The sequence below is a fragment of the Lipophrys pholis genome (genome assembly GCF_963383615.2).
Source record: "Lipophrys pholis genome assembly, chromosome: 21".
Taxonomy (NCBI): domain Eukaryota; kingdom Metazoa; phylum Chordata; class Actinopteri; order Blenniiformes; family Blenniidae; genus Lipophrys; species Lipophrys pholis.
Window position 1 is genome coordinate 15,175,074 of NC_137649.1, and position 26,184 is coordinate 15,201,257.

Here is a 26,184-nt window from a genome sequence, read left to right on the forward strand (position 1 = left end):
TTTGAAAAGTCCACGAAAGACTAAGACGTCATTGACTTTGTCACATAGTGAATCAATGGCTTACTTAATCTCTTTCTCTTTAATTTAAGATTCTCTTTTCTGACATGACAGAAGCCCATTTTCTCTAAAACGATAACAAATCAATCTTCTTGATCTTTTGTGGTCATCGACCGCATGCCCACAGTCCAAATAACAAACTGATATGAAAGTTTTATACGAAACAAAGGAAAAACATGTTTCATCTGTATTCATGTTTACTGTATTGCAATAAAAACAATGGATAGTATATTAAATGAAGCACACAGTTATGTGGTAAACACTCCACATGCTGTGATTTTACAATCGTATGTAGGCCTTTCGATGCAAGTTGGGGCCTCTTCTAATTTCCTGAGGACGTCAACACCCTCGACCACTTGACTAAAACAGAAAAAGAAGACATTAGGCCTCAACACTCATCAATACAAGAAGTGATATGTCACAGGCAGCAAGAACTAGGCAGCGCAAACCCAAAGGCCACGTAGGTCTTGTCCATCCAGGGTGTTGGCTGCAGGGTGATGTAGAATTGGGAACCGTTGGTGTGGGGTCCCTTATTTGCCATTCCCAGAATGCCTCGCTTAGAGTGAGAAATAGCGAAACTTTCATCTAAAATGGGGAACAAACACGCACTAGGTGAATATAGTGAATATACTTGTATACATGGCTGTATAGTGTGGTATGATAGTGATACTGTGAATTTCCAGTGACAGCTTGTTCTTGTACCTTCAAAAGTCGATCCATAGATTGACTCGCCCCTGTCGCCCTTTCTCTCGGAGGAGATATCTGACAAATTGGGATGCATATTATACACATGATGTGATGAAAGATATTTTTCAGAAACCAATTTCAAGATAGTTTGGATTATTTGATTTAATTCACTGTGTTTGTGAAGGAAAGGCGTATAGAATTGGCCATGATGAGCGCTCGTTCAGACGATTTTATATAATTTCGGATTCTTTATAGATTTGAATTAATCTGTATTCAAGGCATCCTATTCATGGTCAACCTAATTACACATAGGAGCAGTGAGCTGCCACAATCAAGGAATCCATGATGCTAATCTGAATGCTTTCAGACTTTCTTGATCAGAAACATTGTGTTGAGAACTAGTTGGCCCATACCGCACCTCCACCTTGCACCCAGCCATTGGGAACAATGCGGTGAAACAGGGAGCCCTTATAGCAGAGCGTCAGGCCACTCGACGACGATCCTCTCTCGCCGGTGCACAGGGCCTCAAAGTTTTCCGATGTCTTTGGACACACATCTGAGAACAGCTGAGGAGGTTAAGACAATGTGTTCCGATCACACAGCTTAGTTGTGCGGCTGTATTACTTTTGAAGGCAGTCACTCACTGACTGGAGGGAATCTCATATGAATCTGAATCCTGGGCCTAATGTGTCATCCTCACCTCAAACAATAACTTCCCCACTGCTTCTCCGGCTATCTCAATGTCCATGAAGACAAAGCGATGCTACAACAAATAAACAGAATACTGTGATTTTTACTAAGTGTGCAATAAGTAATCATGTTTACAGTTACCATTTGTACAAATATATTCTTTTGTTAAAATGTAAAACGCACAAGATGTTATAAACCAGAAAATCAATTATTTTATGATAAAATTATGAATAAATGATCTACACAAATTGAAAGTGGCTTCTTGATGTTTGTGTGACAGTGAAGTAAACTTGCCCTGGTTTTTAGGAGGTGCTTCTTGTAGCCGTCCTCAGCCAGGGCCATGTAGAAAGCTTGCGGATGAGTCAAAGTGAAACCCCACTTATCTTTGGCCCAGCAGGCAAGATCCTCCTCGGTACCGAGGAGTTGGCCGTTCAGAAAGCACATCAGGCTGCTGGAGTAGTGCCACACGTCACCACGCAGCTCCTTGAACCACACGTTTGGAACAATATAAGTGTTGGACTTCCATATTTCATAATTCATCAAACTACACCAACAGTATTTTCTTGTGCCACTTTCTTGTATTAGAGCACAGCAGAGCACACAAACCTGCTGCAGCTCTGCCATTCATCTGTATTCATTAATAACACAGTTATTTTCACTAATTTCAGATGCTGTCACTGATATGGAAAAAATAAGGAACATGAAGCTTAACAAGGCTGATTGATAGATATGTTGGTTATACAGTAAATTATAGGAACTTGGATACTGGTTAGCCATTGTTTACACAGTCATGCATCATGGCGATAATAAACGTCCTGATTCAACAACCACGTGGTAACATCATACTACAGTTAATACATATAACCAATGCTCTATTGCTTAGTTTCCTTTTTTTAAATGTTTTATTTCCCCTTTTCTATAATTTTATGGTTCTACTGCTGTGTTTGTCAGTGTCTTTTTGGCATTTGCTGTTTGGATTCAAAAAGGGTCTTTCAATATACTCTTGACTTATTCTAACATAACAAACATTTTCCACTCAACATGTTGTTTGAAACATCCTACCATTTTCTTACTGCACAGGTATGTGTTCCAGTCTAATTCAAACAGCGGTTGAAATCTGGGCTCCAGAAAGGCCTCAGGAAACTTCTGCTTCAGTCCCTGTCATGAAGGGCCAGCAGACAGCTGCTTTTGAATGCAGAAGTGAAAATAAATCATGAAACTTAACACGAGAAAAACGTGAAGGTGTTGGTTTACCTCTGCAGTATTTTTGGCAGCGTGGAAACAAGGTTCTTTAATGAGACCTACAATTTCTAGTTGTATCTTAGGATCCATGACTAAAGGTAAATCCGGAAAAATAGATAGGGAAGGAGATAAGAGGGACTATTCGAACGTACCCTAAATCTGTAAACATAAGAGTGGTAGCCATGGTAACTCGTCGCTTGAATATGACGTCGATAAACAAAAGTTCGGTTTCAGTCCGTTTTGTTAGTGTTCCCTTTCTGTCCATTTGTATTCGTTTTGCAATGAAATGATTTGAGTCATAAACACAATATTCTCTACATTTAAAGTATGTTTACTGAATGTATTGTTGTTTTAAACTGTTTTCGGGTGCAGAGAAACGTTTCACGGCAAAAAAGGAAGCAAAGAACACTCTAAAAAATGGAATGGGACGCGGCCCAGCGGCGCCAGCGTTTGAACCAGGTCGAGTCGTTGTTCCATTTTGTGCTGTGAACTTCTGAGTTGGATAACATTTTCCCCTGCTCGTTTCGTTACGCTTCGCGTGTCAAAAGCAATTTATATGCGGCCATGGGCGTTCACGAGTTGTGGTCCATCGTCGAGCCAGTCCGTGAGTCGGTGCCGCTGTACAGTTTGAGCGGAAAGACGCTGGCCGTGGACCTCAGTCTGTGGGTGTGCGAGGCCCAGCACGTCCAGGCCATGATGGGGAGAGTCACGAAGCCCCATCTCAGGTAAAACCAGCATATTATAGCTTATCAATAAGGTTTTCATCCCTATGGGGTCTCTGCACGTCAGCAGTCGCTCCAATGCAGTGTTGTTTTGGCTAGGAATCTGTTCTTCAGGGTGTCCTCCCTCACTCTGATGGGCGTCAAACTTGTCTTCGTTATGGAAGGAGAAGCTCCCAAAATAAAGGCGGAAACCATGAACAAGAGGACACAAGCAAGATATGGAGGATTCAAAAGAGCTGCTCCTTCTAAACCTGCAGCAAACCCCAGCAGAGGGCGCTTTAAGGCTGTTCTCCGAGAGGTTTGCAGCTCTTTTTCTCCTGTTGATCACGTGTGGTCGTGATGAGTTGTTATCACACCTTGCGTATCCTCTCACCTGTACCTCTGTATCCTCTCTGTATCCTCTCTGTATCCTCTCCTGTACCTCTGTATCCTCTCACCCGTACCTCTGTACCCTCTCACCTGTACCTCTGTATCCTCTCTGTATCCTCTCCTGTACCTCTGTATCCTCTCACCCGTACCTCTGTACCCTCTCACCTGTACCTCTGTATCCTCTCACCCGTACCTCTGTATCCTCTCTCCTGTACCTCTGTATCCTCTCATCCGTACCTCCGTATCCTCTTTCCTGTACCTCCGTATCCTCTTTCCTGTACCTCCATATCCTCTCTCCTGTACCCCTGTATCCTCTCACCTGTACCTCTGTACCCTCTCTCCTGTACCTCTGTATCCTCTCCTGTACCTCTGTATCCTCTCACCCGTACCTCTGTATCCTCTCTCCTGTACCTCTGTATCCTCTCCTGTACCTCTGTATCCTCTCACCCGTACCTCTGTATCCTCTCTCCTGTCTGCAGTGTGCAGAGATGCTGGACTACTTGGGCGTACCGTGGGTGACAGCAGCCGGGGAGGCTGAGGCCATGTGTGCTTACCTGGACTCACAAGGCCTGGTGGATGGCTGTATCACCAACGATGGGGATGCCTTTCTCTACGGGGCCCGGACAGTCTACAGAAACTTCAACATGAACAGTAAAGTATGTTTCACCAAGTTCACAATACATTTTTTAAAGGGGATTTTTTAGATTATTTATTTTTTTTGCTGATGCTTCACCTTGTCATGTCGTCTTTGTGTGTTTTATTATAATGGGTGCAGTCATGTGTTTTCAAACTTTGTGACTAATTCAATTAAATTTTATTTCCGTTTCGAGGCCAAAACATAACTCCACACAAGCAAGCATAGGTGGCAGTGTGAAGTTAAAAAAAAACCTTTTTGCAGAACCAAGCTTTCTGCTGTTTCTGTTGGAGTATGGGTATAGTAAAAGATGAAAATGATAGGATAGAGAGGAACAAGCAAACAGACATGAATCTACTTGTTGCACAATTGATAGGGGGAAAGAGGCTGAGACTACAAACGTCCAGTTCTTTTACTAGATGGGACCAGAACAATCTAAACATTTATGCGAATTTTAAAGTAATTTTAAGCTTTTTATAATAAATATATATGTATTTATACTTTTTTTAAATGGTTAATAACATCAAGTACACAAAAATTATGTGTTGAGTTTAAGAATCAAGTCAATCAGTCAAAAGGTGGTTCTTCAACTCTGTTGTCTATCTTTGTAGTATATTACATAATCTGTACTTTAAAAAAAAAACCAATATGACACAACAGAATATTTTTAAAAACATACAAAATTTAACTCCTTGCTAAGACTACACGTAAACTTAAGAATACTAACCTTGATGAACGGAAGAAGCTTTCCTGACTCTGTTCATTTCATTGTGGTTTAAACCTCCAGGATCCTCAGGTTGATTGTTACCAGACCACTCATGTGCAGTCGGAGCTGCATCTGTCCAGAGAAAACCTTGTTGGCTTGGCGATTCTCCTCGGCTGTGATTATATCCCAAAGGTAGAAAAACATTTCAACCTGTAAAAATCAAAAAATACTGATATGGATGAACTTTGCCAACTGTGCATTTTCATGCTTCCTTGAAGGGCATACCTGGTGTGGGACGAGAGCAGGCCCTGAGGCTCATACAGTCTCTAAAAGGACAATCTCTTTTGCAGCGGTAGCTTGTTTTCTCGTCTTTTACGTGCTGACATCTGAAGTGAGTGAATGATGTGCTCTCTGAATCTTTGCTCAATGGCTTCAGGTTCACAGACTGGAAGGAGGAGATTCCAGACGTTTCTGGAGGGGCTGTGAAGAAGGTTTCTCACTGCAACATATGTCGACATCCTGGTGAGTGGAGGTTTGTTTTGCTTCCGAACATGAAGAAAACAAAAGCAAACTAGAGCGGGATTACATCTGCCTTTACTTATTTGACTCCTCATTAATCTATACCCCATTATATTTCTTAGTTACATTAGTAATGTGATTATAATAACTGTGCTCTGCTTCAGAGAAAATCTTAATGGTTCTGGCCTGATGATAAAATAGCATTTCTATCTCGATACATTTCCACAATAGTGTTTCTAAGTTGAGCTTGTTTGCTTAATATTCCGTTGTTTTTGGAATTTTGGTGTTTCGTAAAATATTTCTCCCTCTCTCATCTTCAGGCTCTGCAAAGGCACATGAGCGCGGTGGCTGCATGCTTTGTCGCAGCCAGCGATTCTGCCAACCTAAAGACTTTGACTACCAGTGTCCCTGTGACTGGCACTGCTACGAAAAGACTCGCCAGGAATTGTCTCTTGAGGCAAACGTCAAGAGGTACGCGGCGCCTCGCTGGTTTATCCGTTTCTTGAATTAGTGAATAGGAGATGTGGCATTCCCAGCACGGGCAAAGTGAGAACATGCATGGTGCTGTGGTCTCCCACTAATGTCTTCTATCAGTGAAGTCCATTTACCAATTTCATGTCAATGACTCAAAATGTCATACAATTGTATTTTCAATTTAATTTTCAATTCCTGACCTCTCGTTCAGGATGTTATGTAACTAAGCCTACTTTATTCAACGCCTGTCCTCACTCAGAAATAGGAAGCTGGAACATAGCCCGGTCAGCAGGGAGTGAAAGGCAGAGTAGAAAGTTGACAGGATGAGATGGAGGAAACGAATCTGCCAAAGAATTACTCAAACATGAATATTTTCTGGTTTTAGACTGAATGTCTATAGCCTTTAGTGGTATTGTTGAACATAAAACAGTACATGATGTCAACAAGTGCCGTGAAGACTCAGAATGGGAGTTTTCTCCCATACAGATACAGTTTATCGTTAACTTGACCGTTAGAAATTCAAAGTGTTTTGTTTTTTTTGTTTTTTGTTTTTTTTCAGGAAAACCCTGGCAAGTCAACAGTTCCCCTTCACAGAGGTGAAGCTGATTTCATTAGTTAATTTAATTGTCCACTGGTGTGATAATCTTTTAATTCTTGAGGGACTTTTTGCAGATCATCAGTGAGTTTCTGGTTTCCAAAGACAAGCCGGTGTCATATTTCAAAAGGAGGCAGCCAAATATGTTGCTGATGCAGGTAATGGATTTAAAAGGCATTATTAGGTTGTTTTTTTTGTGCTGCGACGTGTTCAGTGAGCTGCATGGGAACGTTTGTGTCTTCTCTCCAGAGATTTGCCTATGACAAGATGGAGTGGCCGAAACACTACACCAGCGAAAAGGTTTTAATCTTGATGACCTACAGCGAGCTGATGAACAGAAAATATGGACGGGACGCGCCGTCTCAAGTCAAACCAGTCCGGTAGTCCAAGTGGCTCGCAAAGTTCTTAAAAATGACTTTTTGTCGTGTGCGCTGGAAATATAAACCACAATGTTTCTTCATTTCTCTAAAAGAATCCTGAAGCCAAGGGTGAGGAATGGCATCGCTTGCTTCGAGGTCATCTGGGGATCACCAGGTTGGTTCAAACCTTGTATTCACTACTGTCACCCCCAACTTGAGTGACGCGACCGCTGCGCTGGGCTGAGGTTGGGGTGCGGGCCGCTCGCCGCCGGGTCGTCTGTTAGTGACTGGCTGTGATTTGGGGTTCAGAGGTGACAGATCAGCCACAGCAGTCACGAGGTGCTAAAGCGGCTTCCTCCTGGGAAACCTGTCATATCAAAGTCCAGCTCACTAACAAGCCCGTCTGACCGCAGCGGCTCGAGAAACTCCCAATCTCACTCTAGTTTGAGGAAATATTTATTTCGCTCATAATTCATTACAACGAATCGAGTGACTCGAAACTACCGTTGAATTGATAAACATCATGTGATAAAGATGTGAATTATTCTAAACTTGATGAACATTGGTGCTTATTTTAGATGAGCTGATGAAGACAAACTGTCGAGACGTAATTATTCTACTAAAATGACAATAACGAAATGATATTATCGATGTTTTTAAAGCGATTGAGTATTTACATTTTGTTTAAAAAGATTCAAATTAATTTATATCACCTATATTACATATTATAATATCACACATTATATAACTACATCTAGTTACAGTTGTATATTCAATTATTTGTTAATTATCTGCCTTTTTCAGTGTACCTGAAAAGATAAGATGGTTAAGTTGATCACATAAATGAGGTATTTAGTAATGCTCTGTTCTGGGGGAAAAAATATTTTATTAGTATTTTAATGTGTTGTTTTTTTAGTTTTGTTTTTATCAGATGGTTTATTAAAATAAGGATAGGGTCTAAAACTTAGGCAGCTACCTTTTATAATTTGACTGTTTTCCTCTTTCAGAGGTTAATTAGATATTGAATGACAGGAAACAAGACGTGATTTATAAAGGGCTCCATTGTTCTGTTTTCTGCAGAACATTTTGTATTTCCTGAGGAGAGGCCGGCAGGAGACCAACATGAGGTGAGGACGGTGGAGGAAGAGTCTCTGTTTCGTGTGGCCTTCCCCGAGGTGGTGGAGCGCTACCTGAGAGACAAAGCTCTGGCTGAAGAGAACAAGAGTAAGATAACAATCCATCACATTCACTTTAAATGCATATTAGTTCATCTATATTTAATGTTCACAGATAACAAGCTGCAAAGGAGTGTAGTGTTACAACAAAAGCTCCCCCACCGATTTGACGAGCTCCAAGACTTCCCAAGTTTTGTTGACAAGGACGTCCTGATCAAAGGCACCTGGAGCTCCGGGTTGTTTTTTCAAGCCCGTCTATTACAGCAGCTCTGACGCCTGAAAATGTAGCGTTTGGCAGCTTGACTAGTTAACGCCGAAGGCTTTGATGCCGCTGGGAGGCGTCTGTCTCACAGGTTGGGCCTCGCTCTCACTGGTTACTGATGCTGTAGGGACTCACTTCCTGGTGAGACAGAAAGAAGCTCCCCAGTGAAAAGACGTTCGTCGAAAGCGTCCACATGGTGTTTTGAGAGCGTCCTGACATTTTCTTTCAATCTCTTTTTACAGAGAAGAAATCGAAGAGTAAAAAGGAGAAGCCTGCCGAAGCCTCTGATGGTATTTCACATCTCTTGGCTCAGATGACCCTTCAGAGTTCCTCTTCCACTCAGCCACAACCACTCCTCCCCGTCCGTTCAGCCACAGTCGAACCAGAGGTAGTGATTTTGGACACTCCAGTGAGCCATAAGCAGCTTAGGAAGGAAAGAGAAGACCGCAGCAGTCTGCCCAGTCACTCAGAGACTGTTGCCTCACCTTCTGTCTCTGATGTTATTGACGGTCTGCACCTCAGTGATATCGACTGGGATGCTTTGTCCTTCACGTCCTCTCCAACGGGTGAGAACCACGCCGCGGGCCTCAAAACCAAACAGCAGGAAACCTCAAGTGATGTACAGCAGGTAGATCCAGAGCTGTCCATCATAGAGTGCTCTCTCAGGGACCGGGTGCTCATGAAAAACACAGCCAGAACTGTCCATCAGATGGAGGTGGCCGATGATACAATCCCAAAACGGCTTCATGTTGGAATATCCTCACAGATTCACAAACACTGCAGCGCTGATGGTAATCTATTGAGGAAAGAATCTCAAGTTGACAGGAATCAGCCATTCGCAGACAAAAGCCAGTGTGCAACAAATAATGTCAGGAGAAAAGCTTTGGAAGAGCACAGAACATCTACAGGACAAACTGAAAGTACGACAAAAGAAAAACCTCATGGCTCCCAAAAGCCTCCTCAGAAATCTAAATTTGTCAAATCAGCAATTTCATCTTTGGCTGCTCCGCAGCAGAGGTGCCACTCCGACCCAGTTCAAGCTAATAATGACACCAGAGTGCTGCAGACCTCTAAGAAAAGTGTTTGCATGAGCGTGTGTTCATCCAGTGAGGACAGTGACACAGAAAAACGACCAACCGGACCTCGAGGAGGAACAAAAACCAAACCAATGAACAAAAACAATGTGAAGCCTCTTTCTGTCCCTACCTCCAAACCACATGCAAAAACTAGTAATCCTCATTTAAATGAACCGGCTGCTCCATTTCTCAGGATGGATTTAGAAAAAGGTGCATCTGTGAACACTGAGAACGGATCTCAGGATGTCCCACCAGCTGATGTGGACAGGGATGTCTTTCTTCAGACTCCAGCATCACCTGGTGTGTGGGAGGACGACGATTCCGTGATCTGTAGCGACAGTCCGCTGCCACTGGCTGAGAGGCTGAGACTGAAGTTCATGAAGGAACCAACAAAGTTTACGATGAAATAAAAGGAACACATGTAAGATCTGGGTTCCTCCTTTAAAAAAAAAAAAAAAAAAACGTGAGGCGGCAGAGAAGCAATGTGGAAACCACCAGGACAACCTCATCTGTACAAACCGATGTATCACGTCATCCAACCCTGAAGGCGACGCATAGAAATGTTGCTAAAAATTATGAATCAATGGAAGTGCTGTCATTGTGTTTTTAATTTTAAATCTTGTGTACATTTCATTGTAGCTATGACCCAATTTTCATTTCTGTTTTTTTTTTTTTTTTTTTAGTTATGATGTAACTTCTAGAATATGACTTTTCATGTCTCCAAATTTTAATAAATGCATAAATTGTGGGCTGTTAGGACATTTGATGTACTCAGAATTTGCCGTGACCATAAAATGTATTCTCAAAATATATTAAATAAGAATCAATGCGCTTGGAACAAGTGTAAAACGCTGTGCAAAGAGTTTGTAGATGAGCAGCGATGTAAATATTAAAGGACAGAGGCATACGTGTGCTTGTTTCCTTCCACTGCTTCGTGACGAGCTGCATGTCGATGCACAAAGCTTCAGGGGAGAAGGCGCTGCAGCTGACCGGGATGGAGGACACTGAGCCGCTGGTTTTACAGCTCACCAGTGTCAGTCCCCTTGATCACCAGTGAGGCCTCACACCTCCTCAGACATGAAAGGTCTGGCAGCAGCTTGGGGACAGCTGCATCCTCTGCTCAAACAGCAACACGGCCATATAGTACCACCACAACACTCTTATTTTTTATTTATTTTATTTAATGAAATTTTGCTCCACATGCAACTTGAATTTTGAGTACTTTAAAAGCAATTTTACAATTGATAGAAAAGTTAAGTGAAACTTCATGTGGCAGTTCATACAGAAATTTCATTCTCTCCCGACAGCAATGTTGGGTTTTTATCCCAGTAAGTTCATATGTTCCCATAAAAAAACATGTGACATCAAAAGTGATTTTTTTTTTCTTTTTAAGGTGAATATGAGTTTCTCTTCTGTGGGTTTTGTGGCTATTTGACTTCCAGTCTGCAGACACACGCAGGTCTTACTTGCCAGAGAGGTGTGAAGATATCAGGTGAAGCAGCATCCTCCCACTGCTTCATTAGGCAGCTCACATCAAACTGACAATTGTCGTCGAGCAGACTTTAAAGAGTAATTTCCCACAAAAGGAATCTAATTATTTTTCTTTCTATCACATTAAGCCTCTATTTAGCCTTATTCACACCACAGTGATAACCAACGACGTCCCTCTGGAAAGTCGCATGTTGGCACTTGCGGCTTTCTTTGAACTTTTTTTTTTTTTTTTCTTCGCCTGAGCTGTGAACCTATAAACCTCCGGAGATCTGCTTTCGTATAAAAACGCGTTGTCAAAATCACTTTCACACAGTCTCCCCTCCTGTCATTCTGTCTGGATGTCATCCTCTCTGCGCTGTGTCCGGGATGTGTGACATGGATCTGCAAGGGATCACTGCTAAACTCCTGTCTGAGTGGGGCAACCACGAGAGCGCTTTTGGAGAAAACCATGAGTCCCTCCAGTCCAACTCGGAGTCCTCCATAGACTCCATGTGCTCCTCGCCAGAGATGTGCTGCCCCGGCGAGCATCCGGAGATCAAAGATTTCTCCTTTGACTTTTCCACGCGTAAAGTGACTCCAGCGGGGCAGCCGAGGCAATCCAAGTCAAAGATGTCCACCAAGAGACGCGTGAAGGCCAGCGAGAGGGAGAAGATGCGCATGAGGAGCCTCGCGGAGGCTCTGCACCAGCTCCGGGACTACCTGCCGCCGGACTACAGCAAGAGGGGGCAGCCGCTGACCAAAATACAGACGCTGAAATACACCATCGAGTATATCAACAAGCTCTCGGACATCCTGAGACGTGCGTAACGGACGCGCAGTGGACCGATTTTACGCGCCAGGTTCACTCTCATCTGGACATTTATTTAAGTCACAAACTCAACACGTTGTGACTTAATCGTGACAATTCACATCAGATGTTGTCCCGTGTCTTGCTTCCGTTGCCACCCGTGGTGTAAATACTGTTTTATACGCACACGTGTTTGTATATGAAGCTGCCTTTCTTGAGTGTGTAGAGATAGGGCATAGTTCAAGCTTGGAGTTTTACTGGGTACGAAATTCAGCTTTTGTGACATTTTGTTATATTTTATACGATTATAGAGTTTTACCGACCGTGTGACAGTTTGAAATGTTTGAAAAATATAATAAACGATGTGTGGTTTAATGATACAATCTGACTGCTTTTTTTAGTTTTATGTTACGTTTCTCATTTCGACTTATTTAGACGGTTTGGTTTAAATGTTCCTCTGTATTGAGTCGGAAGCAGGTAATCCTCCGATCATGATGATAAATGTGGTCCATGTTGAGCGTGTGGCCCAGTTAATTCATGAACCATCATTTTTCTTCAGGCTTGACGACAATTAGCATTGCGTCATCTCGTTTCTCCAATCAAAATACGAGAATACGCTGCGTCACGGTACGAAGGCAAGTAAGAGCCAATCAGAGAGCGGCTTTGTGTCCCAGTGGGCGTGGCCTGCGTGATGCATCCCTCACAAAGAAATCCCTAACCTGGACGTCTGATTGAGCCGCCATTTGAAAGAAGCCCGACGAGCAGGAGGAAACTTTGTACATTTTTTTTTTATTTTTAAAATAGATTTTTATTTTTTAGCAACCAGACAGAACGCTATATCACTTTTTTTGAATCTACCTCGCGCACATCACCAGTTGAAGTAAGTCATCCCCTCGCTCCCATTCCAGCGAAAAGCCACAGGAACGCCCCTTTTTTTTCTTGCACACCTCATCTTTATTTTGATTTTTAGCCGTTGATTGCATAATGTTCTCGAGTTGAGAAGTAACGATCCTGCCGTTAAATACTTTCTTGAATCGTGATTGTAACACAAGCGGCTGTTTTTTAGCTCATACCGGGACTGGATGGAGGATACGCGGTGGTAATTCCAGGAATTAGACGTCGCCTTTTCGGGCTTTGCGAGGTGATATCGGGTGCGATGCTCGACCTTAGCGTCTGTTGGAGGGTGTTAAATAGCCTTACTGGAAGCTTGCGATGTATTTATTACACAGGGCTCTATCTGCTACCGTTAGATCAGTATTTAAAGGGCTCACGGCAGGATCAGGGTAAAATTGTTTCCGTGACGCTCGGCGTGCCTCCACTTGAAAATCTCCCCTCCACAGTGCAGACAGACCAGGCTGCCCTTCATGCCTCCACGGTCACAGGATTTCAAGATCTATTGGAGAATCGATTGAAGGCAGTGCACAAAAAGCAACATAAATAAAGCTTCATTTTCAGAATCCCATATGTTAATGTTGGGATCACTCGGCGTTGTTCAAATTTGGTGGAGACACTCCAGATCTGAATGGATTTATGAGTAAATAAATTCGTTAAGTAAAATGAAATAAAATGTTTATTAAAATTACTATATATAATTCAGAAAAATGGCCAGGAAGCTTCATACTTTATAAATTAATTCTCTGCATTTAACTGATCCTATTCATAGTCAACCTCAACTATACATAGGTCAGATAATTATACCTTTGGTATTAATTCTAACTATTCATGTTTGCAGCAGGAGAACCCATCTTGCATCTGAAAGCACGATTATACACATAATAATTAATGGAAGCTATAAATTAGTGTGTCAAATCCCAATGCTGTATATTTATGGTAATATCTATATTTCATGCTGGGATACAGCAGGATCATTTGTTTTCTAGACTGAAGGAATCCAGTCCACTCTGTGAGCTGCAACTTTCCTCCCTCGGTTTCTTGCTTAACTTCCGCCTCCTGATTTTCACGTTGGCACAGTATGAGTTCCCAAACGACTGAACAATGCTGCTTTAATGGGTTGTCAACTTTCATTAAGCAGTCATATATATTTATTTTTTTTAAATTGCAGTTTTTATGACACACACAGTTGAAATTGTCACTCATTATTTAATAAGAAAGCTACTCAATCCCTCTGTAGTAATTATTCCATTGTTGCATTTTTAAATGCCACATTCATAGGACTGCCAACATGTCATTAAGGTTTAATCAATTGCTTGAGGATCCACTCATGAAGAAATGTATTTGCTTTTGTCAGACGAAAGTTTGAGACTCAAACCAGTCAGATATTTTTGAATGTAACTTGATGTGGTTTTTACAGTTTGCTGTTGTTTTCTGGTTTTTCAATTACCTCGAAACAGTTAGCTCTTCAATGTACATATTTCATCCATGTGAATTACACACAAAAGGATATATTTTCAATATTGGTAAATGTTTTTTTCTCATGTTGGTGCATCCCTAGTTATACAGTAGACTGTGATCTGCTTGTAATGTTTAGTCGTGACACAAGCAGGAATCAGGAAGTAGTTTGTTCGTTTCTTCAACTTCTAATGCTAAAATCTGTGTTTGTTTTTTGTTTTTTTCAGATGGATGGAGACACAGGAGAGAAGGTCACAGAAACTTCTAAAATTTCCAAGAATGAGTCGGAGAGATCTACAGCAGACTTCAAATCCAGGTCGGTCCACTTCTGGTGTTTCAATGTTATGTTAGCCCTCTGGCCCACAGAGAAACAGTCAGTCAGGTCGGATTGGTAAATACAAGAATAGAGGTCTTTGTGTAACTTGTTACTCGGCTCCTGTGCTGGAGATGTAATCTAAGCAGCAATACTTGGAGGTAAATAAATACTGCGTCACTAAACATGAACTGGATCTGGTCTATTTCTGTCTAAATGCTGAGTAAACTAAAGGAATTAAATTAACGTCTTTTTTTTTTTTTTCTTCATTCAGGGGTCGTGGGGCGAGAGGTCGCTTTCGAGGGGGACGCATGAACCGAGGTGTCATGCGAGGTGGGCGGGGCATGATGAAAGCGTTCGGTCCACCAGGACACATGAGGGGTCGGGGGAAGGACGGAGCCATGAACGGATTCGGGCCCATGAGGTTTGTGAACGTCCGTCAAGGCGACGCGGCCGAATCCGTCCGAATGCCGGTTAACGGCTTCACTTTTTGTCCCGTCGGCTTGCAGAGGAATGGGGAGGATGCGGCCTTACCCAGACCTCAGAGGTCATCGAGGTAGAGGTGGACTGATGGGCATGGGCCCCCCTCCTCCTCCTCCTCCTCCCCCGCCTCCCCCCATGCATCTCAGAGGTCCTTTCCCCCCAATGCTCAGGTAACCTCCACGAACCCTCTTCTAAAAGTTGTTTTCAGTCACAACCTTCCAGAGCAAAGTTCTGTACAAGTGACGTCAGTTTTATAATCTGATCGGTTAGAAAAGTCTGGTTTCCTTCTCTGTAGGCACAGACCCCCTCCCCCGCCTCCCCGAGGCCACCCCGCTTTCAGAGGGCGCCCGCCGCACCCCCCGGTCCGCGGCATGCCACCACCGGGACCTCCACGCCACTTCCACCCCAGGGGGCACCGAGGGTAAGAGGTGTTTCACTTCTAAAGCTCGGCTTTAGCTTTTTAAAAGCTACAACTCTTTGCGCTTTGCTTGCACACGTTTCACGTTCTTTAACTGTAAGACATCCGCCGACTGCGTTTCGAACACCTGCAAGCAAACGCAGCGAATCTTGTGACGCGAACGCACCTGCCTTTCTGTCCTTTTTCCTTAAGCCTCCTCAGAGCACAGTTCATTTTAAACATTTTAAGCATTTCACTTCAGAAGTTTGTCTTAGTGCAAATGTTAAGACAAAGAGTGTTTTTTTTTTTTTTTAATTTATTAAATTAGTATAATAAAATTGAACTTGTTTCTCTTCTTGAAAGCAGACTTAAATAGTGCATGGACTATGAAATGGCCGTTTCACTGTATTTTGACTTTCCAAGCTAGAGGATGAGCAGTGGAATCACGTTTCCCACTGGAGTAGTTCAGATGGCTGCTCTTATCAGAGTGTGCCCCCTATTGGCTCGAGCCGACAATCCAATGTGTGATTTTATCCTTTTACACAGCTACCACAATGGACCGGTCTCCCCTCCGCCTCACCCCCCACCTGGCAGGGGCCAGAGGTGGCCAGGCCCCCCTGGTGGCCGACGCTTTTAACACAGCCTGCCCTAAAATCTAAACGCAGGCACTTCTTAATGTAGAAGGGTGCCCTATGAGCGGCGCAGTGAATGAAAACGCCCTCTCTCTCGAGTATCTTTTGAGTATCTCTGATATACTCTGTGGCCAAATGTTTTGGTTATTGCTATTGTTCCAGAAATCAAGTCACTAATGACAACTGAAGACGCGTAAAATGACTCCCAACACGACCATGTAAAGGCATCCCCACACTCCTGTTACTGATCGACACTGTTCAGACCGCTCGACGTTGTTGAGAAAAAGATGTTAAAAAAATAAATAAATTTGCTGTTCTTGGAAGGGAGGAAGATATTCCTGTTAAAGTCGATCAAATGTTCTGTGGTTCTTGTTTCGGTCACCCTGTGAGCCTTAAGAGATTTCCCCCCGACTCCTAATAAAGGTAAAGAAGTGGGTGACGCTGTATGTTTGAAGGTGGGGAGAAGTAATCGGCATTATGTTGGATAGTGTAGTTGACCTCTGACCTCCCCCACCTTCCCTTTTGTTACAAGCAGCGCAGCGAATATGTTCAACACCTACACGTTTTTAAGTGACAAGACGAGTATTCATGAGTATTTAATTTCAGATCTTTAATGTGCAGCTAATTTTAAGTTATGAATATCGCTGTTTGAAACATTCATGTTTGTCTCCAGCAATCTTTTGTGTAATGACAAAGAAGGCATTATAAATGAGTAGTAGAATGAAAAATATCTTTATCTATATACATATATACATATATATATATATATATATATATATATAGTTGCTTTTATGGATAAAAGCAAATTCCATTTGTATCGGCTCAAGTTAAGGATAAGAAATTTCTCTCTACTGTGTTTTAGTTCTTTTGAAGTGTGACTTCTATATCCACTGTAATTAACATAACTTTTTGTGAACCTGTGAATGTGTTTTTGAGAAACATGGAGACATATGAGTTAGTCTTGAAAGAAAGAAAATAAAAGTAAAAATAAACTCAACCTCTTCTATTTTATTTATTTTTTTGTTCATTCACAAGTCTGAGAGTTGTCATTACAAGCTGTGACTTTTATACGAAGCAGAGTGAATCGCATTGTAATAACTTATGTGATATTTTATAGTCCGCTGTACATTCAAGAATGCAGAAAGAAAGAAAAAAAGAATTTCATCCACGATTTGTGGCTGTTTGGAGAACTGAGAGCCCATATTAAACATATTATACTTTTAGAATCGAACAGCAGCACAGGAAAATAGTCTATTGCACTTTTTTGTAGATGAGAACTTTGGAAAAAAAAAAAAAAAAAGAAGTTTAAGCCATAAATACACACCATGTGAAGTTGACTGGAGGACTCGGAGCCGCTCCACACAAACCACACGCCACAGTTTGAAACTCGGTGGTAGCATGTCTAAAAGGAGGACATCATCTTCAAAGGATAAACACTCTGATATGACCGCGGACTTCCACGTGTCGTCTTCTTAGTGATCGCTACCGGGAAGTTCAGTCATATGATGACAGTTAAAAATAAATAACAGCTGTTATTCCGAGTATTTAGTTTTTTTTTTTAATCTGATCAAGTTGCTTTTAAAAAATGTAATCAAAGAAAAGGATATTTACTCAAATTGACTGAACAGTTTTAGCAGCTCGTCCTTCGTGGTGCAAGACGACCTGATGACGGAGCTCTTTAGCATTCAAACATCGCCGATGCCTCACATTGTCCCAGGCGTTCTCAAATTGTGGGTTCATTTCATTCATCGTGTCCTCCGCGGAGCCTGAGCCACGTTTCCTCGCTCTCACCTTCTCACATCATGCAGGAATTCTCCTGATCTTATAATAATTGGATTATAAGATATGATTGTTAACTGCTCTTCGTATCCATGTAACCGCCTCTTGTGTTGTAGAAGGCACCCCCCCCCCCAGAACTCCCACAGTTTGAGAACCACTGGATTCTCGGTATATTGACGCTGTCCTGGAGGTGATCAGTGAATAGACGCAGTCAGGTGTTGCACTCTCCCTCCCCCTCCTCTTGTCTTTTTCCATCTCTTCAGCACTTTCACTCCATGTTTGGACTTCTTCAGCCTCGCCAGTCCCTTCTTGTCTCTCCCTCTGTGGTTGATTGTAACAGACTGACTGTTGTTGTCTCCTGAAGGGGGGCACACAGTACAGTTAACCTCCCGGGCCCCAGGAACCCAGGCCCACCCTCAACACCCCCCCCCCCCCCCCCCCATCCCTCCCCTCTCCCCCCTCCTTCACCAGCGGCGTGACACCCCGAGCTTCGGCACTTCACTCAAGAAAGGTGAGCCTCCTCTCGTGTCTTAAACCCCCTCATACCCCTCCCCCTCTCTTAAATCGGGAGATTCTCTCTTTCAGGAACCGCAGAGTTGTTCCTGGAGTGGCACAACGGCGGATTCCGGTTTAATCGGTAAATGTTAAATCTTAGGCACTGATTGAAGGTCCTTTTTTTTTTTTTAAATTTTGATTATATGTGGAAAGGAGACTTAAAGCCACATTTAAAAGAAAAAAGAAAGAAAATCACATTAGGTAATGTTGAAAACAGAAAAAGAGCAAATCTTTCAAATCTGAACTGGAATATGCTCGAATAAGTCGACTCATGTGAGTATTGTGTGTTCGATCAGAAGTTCAACATGATCTTATAATGGGGAAACAAAACTAAATGCGTCTAAGACGGAGACGGTAAAAGCTTCTCATTTTACTTCATTTGCGTCATTTCTTACATATATTACCCCCATCTTTAAATATTTATCGAATTTCTTTCATATATTTGTGTTAACCTCTTATTGTTTATTTTGCTGACAAACAGGTAGCAAGCTTGCATTTCCTTTTAAAGCAATAACAGAAGTCTTCATATTTATTATTGAACGTAGATTCCCTTGCATTTTCTTTTTCTGTGAATAACAGTGTGAAGCTGTACCGGTAAGTGTGTTCAAATTTTCATTTGTGGAATTTTTTATTTTTATTTTTTCAATAAATGCACAAAAGAAAATCTCACCCGTGCCTGTCTTTAATCGTGAATTCACTACAAGCTGCACACGCTCAGACGATAATGGGGCGTTACACCATGAAATCATTTGAATTCAGTCGGACACACGTCTCGCTGATTAACATAAAAAAGGTGAGTTAAAGGTGGCGTCAAAATGGTTTTCTAACTCACTGTGTACTCGCACTTGTCATGTTTGGTGTGGTTCATTTGTGCAAATGAAACGCAGGTTTCAGTCTGAAGGAAGCACCCTGGATCGACGAGCTTCAGAAGAGCTTCAGAAGAGCTTTCAGAAGAGCCATGTGCTTGGAGCAAATTATGCACCATAAAGGAATTTGTGAGGTTTAATTCTGGTACGATTCCCAACACAATAATCCATCAAGCTTTTGTGTTTAGCTCTACTGAAGAAGTTTGGCTGCAAAGCACAATGACAAAATGTGTCCAGTGTTTTAACTATTTCTTTGGTGTTATAACTTCGTTAAATCTGTATTCAATAGCTAGAGAGGGTGTTTCTCTGTTCTCTTTTGTATAGTAGGAGATCCATACGCAACTGTTTTTTGTTTTGTTTTGTATTGCTTTTATTCAACAACATTCACAGAGGAAAACATTTATTTAAACATCTTTCAGTCACGGCCGGCTTCACTGGCTGGGCTTTTCATCAGTGGGTTCTTCTTTCCACATGGGCTTAAGGATGTGATCTGGAACTTTCTCCATCGCAGTCTGACGACGGTAAGAAAGTCAAAAGACGGGATTATTTCCACCGCTTGAGGTCTGCCTCGTGTAGATTTAGAATGAACAAAGTTGGTGCGGACGGTCTGTCTTACCTTGGTCACCTCCATGGCTACACCTTCGGGGAGATTCCTCTGGATGTATTCCAGGTACACCCGGGCTGTGCTGCCTGTTAGGTGAGAGAGCTGTACAGAAAACACACAAGACAAATGAAACTGAACATCTAACCATCCTGGATACCAATACTTCATTATACTTTGATAGAAGAAGAATGTGCAACTGTTAACAAGTGTATTCAATTTGAGAATAAACAAAGGTGACATTTTAAATACGTATTTAACTCCTATTTCAATTTTATTAACTTAAGATACTGTTCATTGTTTGAGTTTAGTTTATATTCTTCTTCATTTGATCCTAACCTGTCCGCTTACAGAGAAGATTCTACATGAAAACAAAGTTGTTTAGGCTACAGCTGAGGGTGCTGAACTGCTCCGAGGGATCCTGAGGGCTTACTTCTACGATGACGCCTCATAAAAAGCTGAAGCTGCTCACCTCGAAGCAGCGGTAGTGTGTTCTCATCTCATACTGGACTCTGTGCTTCTTGAAGATGTGGACTGACTTGAGGAGCGTCAACCTCTCGATGTCCTTTCTCGGTTCAGAACTGCAGCAGAGGAAAGAAGAATTCCATAAATCTGCCGCCTGAAAACGACATGCCGCAGGAATCGGGACTCACACTTTGCCGATGGTGACGCCCAGCTCGTTAGCCGCCATGGTGGCAAACAACTCATAGCTGTCCAACACTGCTTTGTCGTGACATTTGACCAAAACGGAAACTTTCTGGAACAAAGTGTCTGGTTCTTCGGTGACTGTAATCTTTAAAAAAAAAAACAACAACAATCAAACTCCTTGTAAAAGCTCAGTGGTTTCTATTGTAGCTTCTGAGCAAGAGTACTGAAGGTACACAGAAGAAAGATATTTAACATTAAGTGGTTCTAATTTAGTCAAAAGTTACTTACTGCTGAAGGAGTGGAGAACAATGTTGTCGTCGAGTGGAAAGAAGTGCTGGGAATCAGAGGGACCTGAAACCTGCAGAGACGATACAAATCAGCAAAATGCAATGATTGACTGGCAGCTCCAGCCAGACAGACGGCACCCTCCTCAGACACTGGTTCAGCTGACTGCTTTAAAATCCACCTCTTTGTTTGTTTACTTAATGGTTTTTAATGTTGAGCAACATGTGAGTAGGAAATAATCGAAATTGTTCTTTCTGCAATCAAGCCTATAAACAATTCCTCATCTTTTCTATGTATGCCAGACTTCCAGAAGGGCGTCAGGGTGACGCAGTGATTTGCGCTGTAGTCTGCTTCAAATCCAGCCAGGGCATCTCTGTGTGGAGTTTGGATGTGAGCGCTGCTGTGTGGCTGCTACCACTGGGTCATTCGGTCAAAATTGCTTCAAGGGGATCAATTCAATTGTTAGAATAAAATAAAAAAATAGAGTGAGGTGCTCAGACATCCAGAAGAGACTCAAAAATGAGTCCCTATTCATCTGATTATGATGTCCTCTGGCCAAGTCCCGTCAGGCGTTTCCAGCTAGAAGTCCCTGAGGTCGGCCCACGACTCGCTGGAGAGATATATCTCTGATTTGGCCTGGGAACAGCTTGGGGTCTCCTCAAAAGAGCTGGAAGAAGTCTAAAGTTACAGAGATCTCTGGGCCGTGACCCCATACTGATATAGCAAGAAAGAAGATGGACCTTAAATATAACTTTCATACAACCTCCAAAAACTCATTATATTCTATTAAAAAACCCTTCAAAATGACAAATTTGAATTCCTATTAAATGTTATCACATATGCAAATGTTTTTATATTCATAAACAAAAAAATTCTAAATCAGTCCCCCAAAACTCAACTCTTTGATAGTAAATAACTAAAAAGCAACAAAATTGTTTGATCCCTATAAACACTTTTCCCCTCAAACCTCCAACTGATATTATCCTCATATTTAATGTAGTTTACGTTATATATTTTTTAATTTGTTCTCTCTTTTCATTACCCGTTTTTCTATTCTTGCATTTTGTTGTTCTCCTTTATCATTCTAACTGTCGCTACCGAATTGTCTCTATTGCACTTGTTTATGGAAAAAGATGGTGTCTATAGCACAACGTGGTTTATAATACGGCTGCTATTATTAATATAAATACACTCAAAGCGTAGACAATAGAGAAACAACGTTGCTCACCGTGCTAAAGTACATTTCCTGAGATCTGAGAGCGCTCTCAGACTTCTTGGTCCCTGAAATAATAAAAACGGAGTCAACACTTGAAGACTTTACTGCGCTCAGTCAAGCGTGACAGGCAACAACCACATCGGCAAGACACATGTCAGGCTGGTTCACATATGCGGACAAAATCAAATGTTATAGTTCGTACCACATGTGAGAATCCACTGAATATCCTTGTCAGGGCGAACACTTCACGTCTGAGAGCCATGGGCGCAGCCATTGTTTGTGGAGAAGGTGGACAGACAGACGCGGGTGCTTCACTTTACTGCCCCCTTGTGTCCTGGAGGGCAAAACACACCGCAAGTCACAAAACGCAAAATCAAAACAGGTATACTCACAATCTGGAAAAACAACCCACAAGTTCAAAGATTTGGAGGGAATTTTGTTGGAAAAAATTCACTTCATTCTTATATGACACCAAAAATAAAAAGTAAACAACTATGTGCTCAACTAGACTGCTGGGCGAAGTGTGGGCTTGCAGATATTTACCATTCACATGTTTTTTTGTTAGCCTGTACACATGTGGGTATAAGTATTGTCCTTCTGTCTTCTATACTGTTTTATCCTGCGAGGTGCTAGAGTAAGTCCCAACTTATTACGGGTGAAGGTAGGACACACCCTGGACATGTCGCCCGTCCATCACGGGGCAAACAGAGAGAGAGAGAGAGAGACAACCACACACTCACATTCACACCTCGGAGCAATTATTTTAAAGTCACCGATTAACCTCACATGCATGTTTTTGGAGACTCGGAGGAAACACAGAACATGCAAATGCCACAAAGAAAACCCCAGCTTGTATTTGAAACCACAACATTTTCACTCTGTGAGGTGGGGTAGCAAACCACTGCACCAACAATATTTCTGGATATGAAATTCCAAACGTCCTCCCTGTAATGCACCATGGAAAAGTGAAAGACATACTCATGGCAAAAGACACATACTTGCTCAAAATCTTACTTATTCAAAATCTGCAGCCAGCAAGAAATCTATCACCAAGAATCAGCATTTTAAAACAAATGCCCCAAAACAAAAACAGTGGCTGAACACTGTGCAAGACTTTTATTTGGTAGAGAAATTCACCTATAGTATAAGGTTAAAAGTAAATACATATAGAAAATAAGGTTTATATAATAGGACAACTACATGGCAATGATAGTTAGAAAAAGTATAAAGATATGCATATCGCTATTCAAAAAGTTTCCAGAAAATCATGTTGGTGTCAGTGCTTTTTTGTTTGGAAATTGCTTTGGGGTTTTGCAATGTATATAAATTCACGTAATTTTGTCTTTGAAGAAAATCAATCAAAATGAAAGATGAAAAAAACTAAACCCTCACAACCTGAAAACACCATAAAAGTATCTCTAACAATGTGAGAAGTGACACAAACCATTATTACTTGGCTGCATGAAGCTATAGTTCATCGCAGACCTGTTGTTATAATTAATTAAGATTTATATTCTTCTTCTTCTGTACTTGTGAAATGTCATCAGTTGGAGACTAAGTACTGATCCAATTCAAAGACAAATCTGGCAGAGTACGCATAAAATACCCATATGTGTACTCGCTCCACTCACAGTATCAAGAATGCATCAAGACGGGACTGGTGTGGACTTGGGAAGCCAAATTTCCCAAAATGTATTTGGTAAGAAATGCTGAAAGTCCATGTTTCCGAGAACGTCAGTGCGAGTACGGACTTGGAATTGAAAAACTGCCCAAGATTTTATACGGCAGAGTCGGAGACAGAATCAAGACCAAGACCAGGGCATCCCAAGACAAGGCCAAGACTTTAAGGGGCCGAGACCGAGTCAAAACCAACATCTCGAAAATGTGGACTGGAGACCAAGGCCGCTCTGGAGTGCTCCAACACTAATATTTAGTTTAAATGTGGGGACAAAGCTAAAGCAATGAATTATATCCATGATTATGTATGGGATAACACCCGTAAACACGCATAACAAGAGTGTGAATATGAAGAGGGGTGATTGTATGACAGGGGTAGAAGGCAGCTGTGTGTTTTACGTGTACTGATCAGAGTTGATGTTACTGAGACGTCTCTCCTTGTTGCTTCCTCCTCGTGCAGGATCAGGCTGCTTAAACACCTCAGCTCTGGATGTGGGTCACGTGTGTGTCATGTGACCCAGCTGTCGGGCCCTGGCGGCTGGCGGGGTTCAGTAGCAGGCTGCGGGCAGAGGCAGCAGCAGCAGCGGTCGGAAGCGGAGGTAAGCGCCTCTCTCTCCGTTCACGCTCCTCCGGCTTTGTTTGTTTATTTATTTATTTATTTATTTATTATTACCCACTCCCACCGCCACACCACCGGGGTGTTGTTACCCCCCCACGGTTTGCCCCATTAGAAGCGGATAAACAAGAGTTTTGCCCGTCGGCTAACCGTTAGCCGTGTAGCGTCGGATGCAGGCGGCGGAGTGTCGGAGCCGTTTGAGCCGCTTTGACAAGAGGCTCGAGCTCAGCTAGCGGCTCGGTTAGCCCGCCGAGCTCCGCTCCCCGTTTGTGGCCGAGGCAGCTCCCGTCTCCGTCGGATTAGTGTCGCGACATAAAGCGGACGAATAAAGTCGGGAAAGATTAATCCGACATGTTTTGATGTGCGGAGTCTCCGTCCTCGTCCAGCATCCAGGGCTCGGCTAGCCGCACAGCTAACGGACAAGCGGCTCCTGCTGGGACATTTCGCCCCAGATTAGAGCCTCGACCGCTAAATAACAGTCCGATTTATCCGTGTCACTTGTTTTATTTGGTGACGAATAGAGCTGTGACAGCCACGTTTCGATGGATTTTCTGTGCCACACAACACCTTTGTGGGATTCTTTGTCGCCCTGTGTGATGTTCGTGTTCTAGTAACTAAACTGGTAGAAAAATCAGATTGTTCTCATCCCAATATCTGAGGTAAAACTCGATTTTTAGTTATTTAGGGGGTGTTGTGTTACTATCAGACTGCCTGAAGGATGGAGAAGACCTCCACCGTCGGTGCAGCGTTTGTCTGGTGTGTCTGTGTCGGACGGTGTTTTCTATGGATTTTCTCGCATTACTTCTTCGCTCCGATGGTGTTTTGTTTACCTCTTGTCTCGTTTTGTCTTTAATTGTCCATTTATTTGTTTGACTGCGAGAGGCCGCCTTGTTAGACCAATTTGGCCTGAATAAAACGAGATCTCTCACTTAATATATCCATCGACCAAGGTCTAGTCATCATTCGTCCTCATTTGTGTGTATAATGTTTAGTTTCGCCTGTAAATGCACATTTTCTTTCACTTACTATCTGGTTGTAATACACATGTTTAAAAAGCCATTACCAAATGAGAAAAAGCATATTTCGTCTTTGTAAATTCATCAACTTGTGATATAACGTTCGATTAAAGTGCTATTGTAATCAGTGATAGACCTGATTGATATTCATTTCGGGCAAACATTGACATCTTTGGGTAGTTGTGTGATTTCCTTTTTTACACTTTTACTGAAGAGGCTGAACCAAGATCAAATAATAGACATCAGTCTTCTTGTCTCACCTGGGATGGTCAGAAATAGGACAAAATATAATTAGGTCTATACCGTTTAGTATCTTTTTCGTTCAAGTTTCAGTTGGTAATATATCATGACTATGTATTTGTGAAGTCAATATCTAGCCCTGATTGCAAGGATTCCTTTTAGGATTTCCTTTTTATTACATTTAGTATTGTCCTAGAAAACAGACAGATTTCAGACATTTAAAAGCATACTTTTTTATTATTATTGTTGTTTAATTCGTTCGTCTTGTCAGTTTGTAATATTGCAGTATTTCGTATTACTTTCGTAAAATTTGCAGGTTTATTGAAGTTAACTAAAACGCTTAAAGTACACTTGTGGCTTGCAGTACTCCAAAGTACCCCTAGGGGTATTAGTACTCCATGTCAAGAGAAGTGCTTCTGAATAATTCAGCGATTATTTAAACATCCTTCCGCTGAGCAGGATAGTCCTCGGCTGCGAGAGGTAATTTTAGGATAGTGCATTAATATTTAAATTACAGGCTCTGGACGGCAGGTATGCGCTTTCAGTGCTTTTAAGCTTGCATGTATCGCATGTTACGACACTATAAGTTTGACGTTTGTCATTCTGTCACTGTTGAGTTCATCGGTGACACTCTGAGTGATAATGACAGTCTTTTCTGTGTATCAT

General features: G+C 42.1%; 5 protein-coding genes across 5 annotated transcripts; 3 read left to right on the forward strand and 2 right to left on the reverse strand.

Moving 5' to 3' along the window:
* Nucleotides 1-305: 305 nt before the first annotated feature.
* ppil6 (peptidylprolyl isomerase (cyclophilin)-like 6) lies at nucleotides 306-2,766 on the reverse strand (the record flags this gene model as incomplete). Its single annotated transcript, XM_080491093.1, has 8 exons — nucleotides 306-417; nucleotides 507-642; nucleotides 760-819; nucleotides 1,163-1,310; nucleotides 1,445-1,507; nucleotides 1,729-1,917; nucleotides 2,497-2,592; nucleotides 2,689-2,766. The coding sequence occupies 8 exons, from the start codon at nucleotides 2,764-2,766 to the stop codon at nucleotides 306-308; spliced, it is 882 nt and encodes a 293-aa protein (XP_080347219.1).
* A 346-nt stretch (nucleotides 2,767-3,112) lies between these two features.
* gen1 (GEN1 Holliday junction 5' flap endonuclease) lies at nucleotides 3,113-10,473 on the forward strand. Its single transcript, XM_080490304.1, has 13 exons — nucleotides 3,113-3,401; nucleotides 3,498-3,696; nucleotides 4,247-4,423; nucleotides 5,189-5,299; nucleotides 5,386-5,459; nucleotides 5,544-5,629; nucleotides 5,947-6,097; nucleotides 6,660-6,696; nucleotides 6,773-6,853; nucleotides 6,945-7,075; nucleotides 7,168-7,229; nucleotides 8,135-8,278; nucleotides 8,734-10,473. Exons 1-13 carry the CDS (start codon nucleotides 3,241-3,243, stop codon nucleotides 9,975-9,977), a joined length of 2,658 nt encoding a protein of 885 aa, XP_080346430.1. The 5' UTR covers nucleotides 3,113-3,240; the 3' UTR covers nucleotides 9,978-10,473.
* A 951-nt stretch (nucleotides 10,474-11,424) lies between these two features.
* msgn1 (mesogenin 1) lies at nucleotides 11,425-11,865 on the forward strand (the record flags this gene model as incomplete). Its single annotated transcript, XM_080491094.1, has 1 exon — nucleotides 11,425-11,865. One exon carries the CDS (start codon nucleotides 11,425-11,427, stop codon nucleotides 11,863-11,865), a length of 441 nt encoding a protein of 146 aa, XP_080347220.1.
* Nucleotides 11,866-12,543: 678 nt separating this feature from the next.
* LOC308126079 (uncharacterized protein) lies at nucleotides 12,544-16,369 on the forward strand. The gene is made up of 6 exons (XM_080490183.1): nucleotides 12,544-12,725; nucleotides 14,422-14,510; nucleotides 14,782-14,931; nucleotides 15,017-15,160; nucleotides 15,286-15,411; nucleotides 15,934-16,369. Exons 2-6 carry the CDS (start codon nucleotides 14,422-14,424, stop codon nucleotides 16,022-16,024), a joined length of 600 nt encoding a protein of 199 aa, XP_080346309.1. The 5' UTR covers nucleotides 12,544-12,725; the 3' UTR covers nucleotides 16,025-16,369.
* A 3,213-nt stretch (nucleotides 16,370-19,582) lies between these two features.
* mrps10 (mitochondrial ribosomal protein S10) lies at nucleotides 19,583-22,265 on the reverse strand. Its single transcript, XM_080490074.1, has 7 exons — nucleotides 22,172-22,265; nucleotides 21,982-22,034; nucleotides 20,757-20,826; nucleotides 20,474-20,613; nucleotides 20,293-20,401; nucleotides 19,836-19,925; nucleotides 19,583-19,731 (listed from the first exon to the last, which is right to left on the reverse strand). The coding sequence occupies exons 1-7, from the start codon at nucleotides 22,241-22,243 to the stop codon at nucleotides 19,651-19,653; spliced, it is 615 nt and encodes a 204-aa protein (XP_080346200.1). The 5' UTR covers nucleotides 22,244-22,265; the 3' UTR covers nucleotides 19,583-19,650.
* Between the last annotated feature and the right edge of the window lie 3,919 nt (nucleotides 22,266-26,184).

Coding starts and splice junctions, on each gene's coding strand:
- gen1 (XM_080490304.1), top strand. CDS start 3,241: ATGGGCGTTCACGAGTTGTGGTCCATCGTCGAGCCAGTCCGTGAGTCG. Junction 5,300..5,385: donor GCTGTGATTATATCCCAAAG/GTAGAAAAACAT, acceptor GCTTCCTTGAAG/GGCATACCTGGTGTGGGACG. Junction 6,854..6,944: donor CAAATATGTTGCTGATGCAG/GTAATGGATTTA, acceptor TCTTCTCTCCAG/AGATTTGCCTATGACAAGAT.
- mrps10 (XM_080490074.1), bottom strand. CDS start 22,243: ATGGCTGCGCCCATGGCTCTCAGACGTGAAGTGTTCGCCCTGACAAGG. Junction 20,402..20,473: donor GGCGTCACCATCGGCAAAGT/GTGAGTCCCGAT, acceptor CCTCTGCTGCAG/TTCTGAACCGAGAAAGGACA. Junction 19,732..19,835: donor TAGCCATGGAGGTGACCAAG/GTAAGACAGACC, acceptor TACCGTCGTCAG/ACTGCGATGGAGAAAGTTCC.
- LOC308126079 (XM_080490183.1), top strand. CDS start 14,422: ATGGATGGAGACACAGGAGAGAAGGTCACAGAAACTTCTAAAATTTCC. Junction 14,511..14,781: donor ACAGCAGACTTCAAATCCAG/GTCGGTCCACTT, acceptor TTCTTCATTCAG/GGGTCGTGGGGCGAGAGGTC. Junction 15,412..15,933: donor CACCCCAGGGGGCACCGAGG/GTAAGAGGTGTT, acceptor CCTTTTACACAG/CTACCACAATGGACCGGTCT.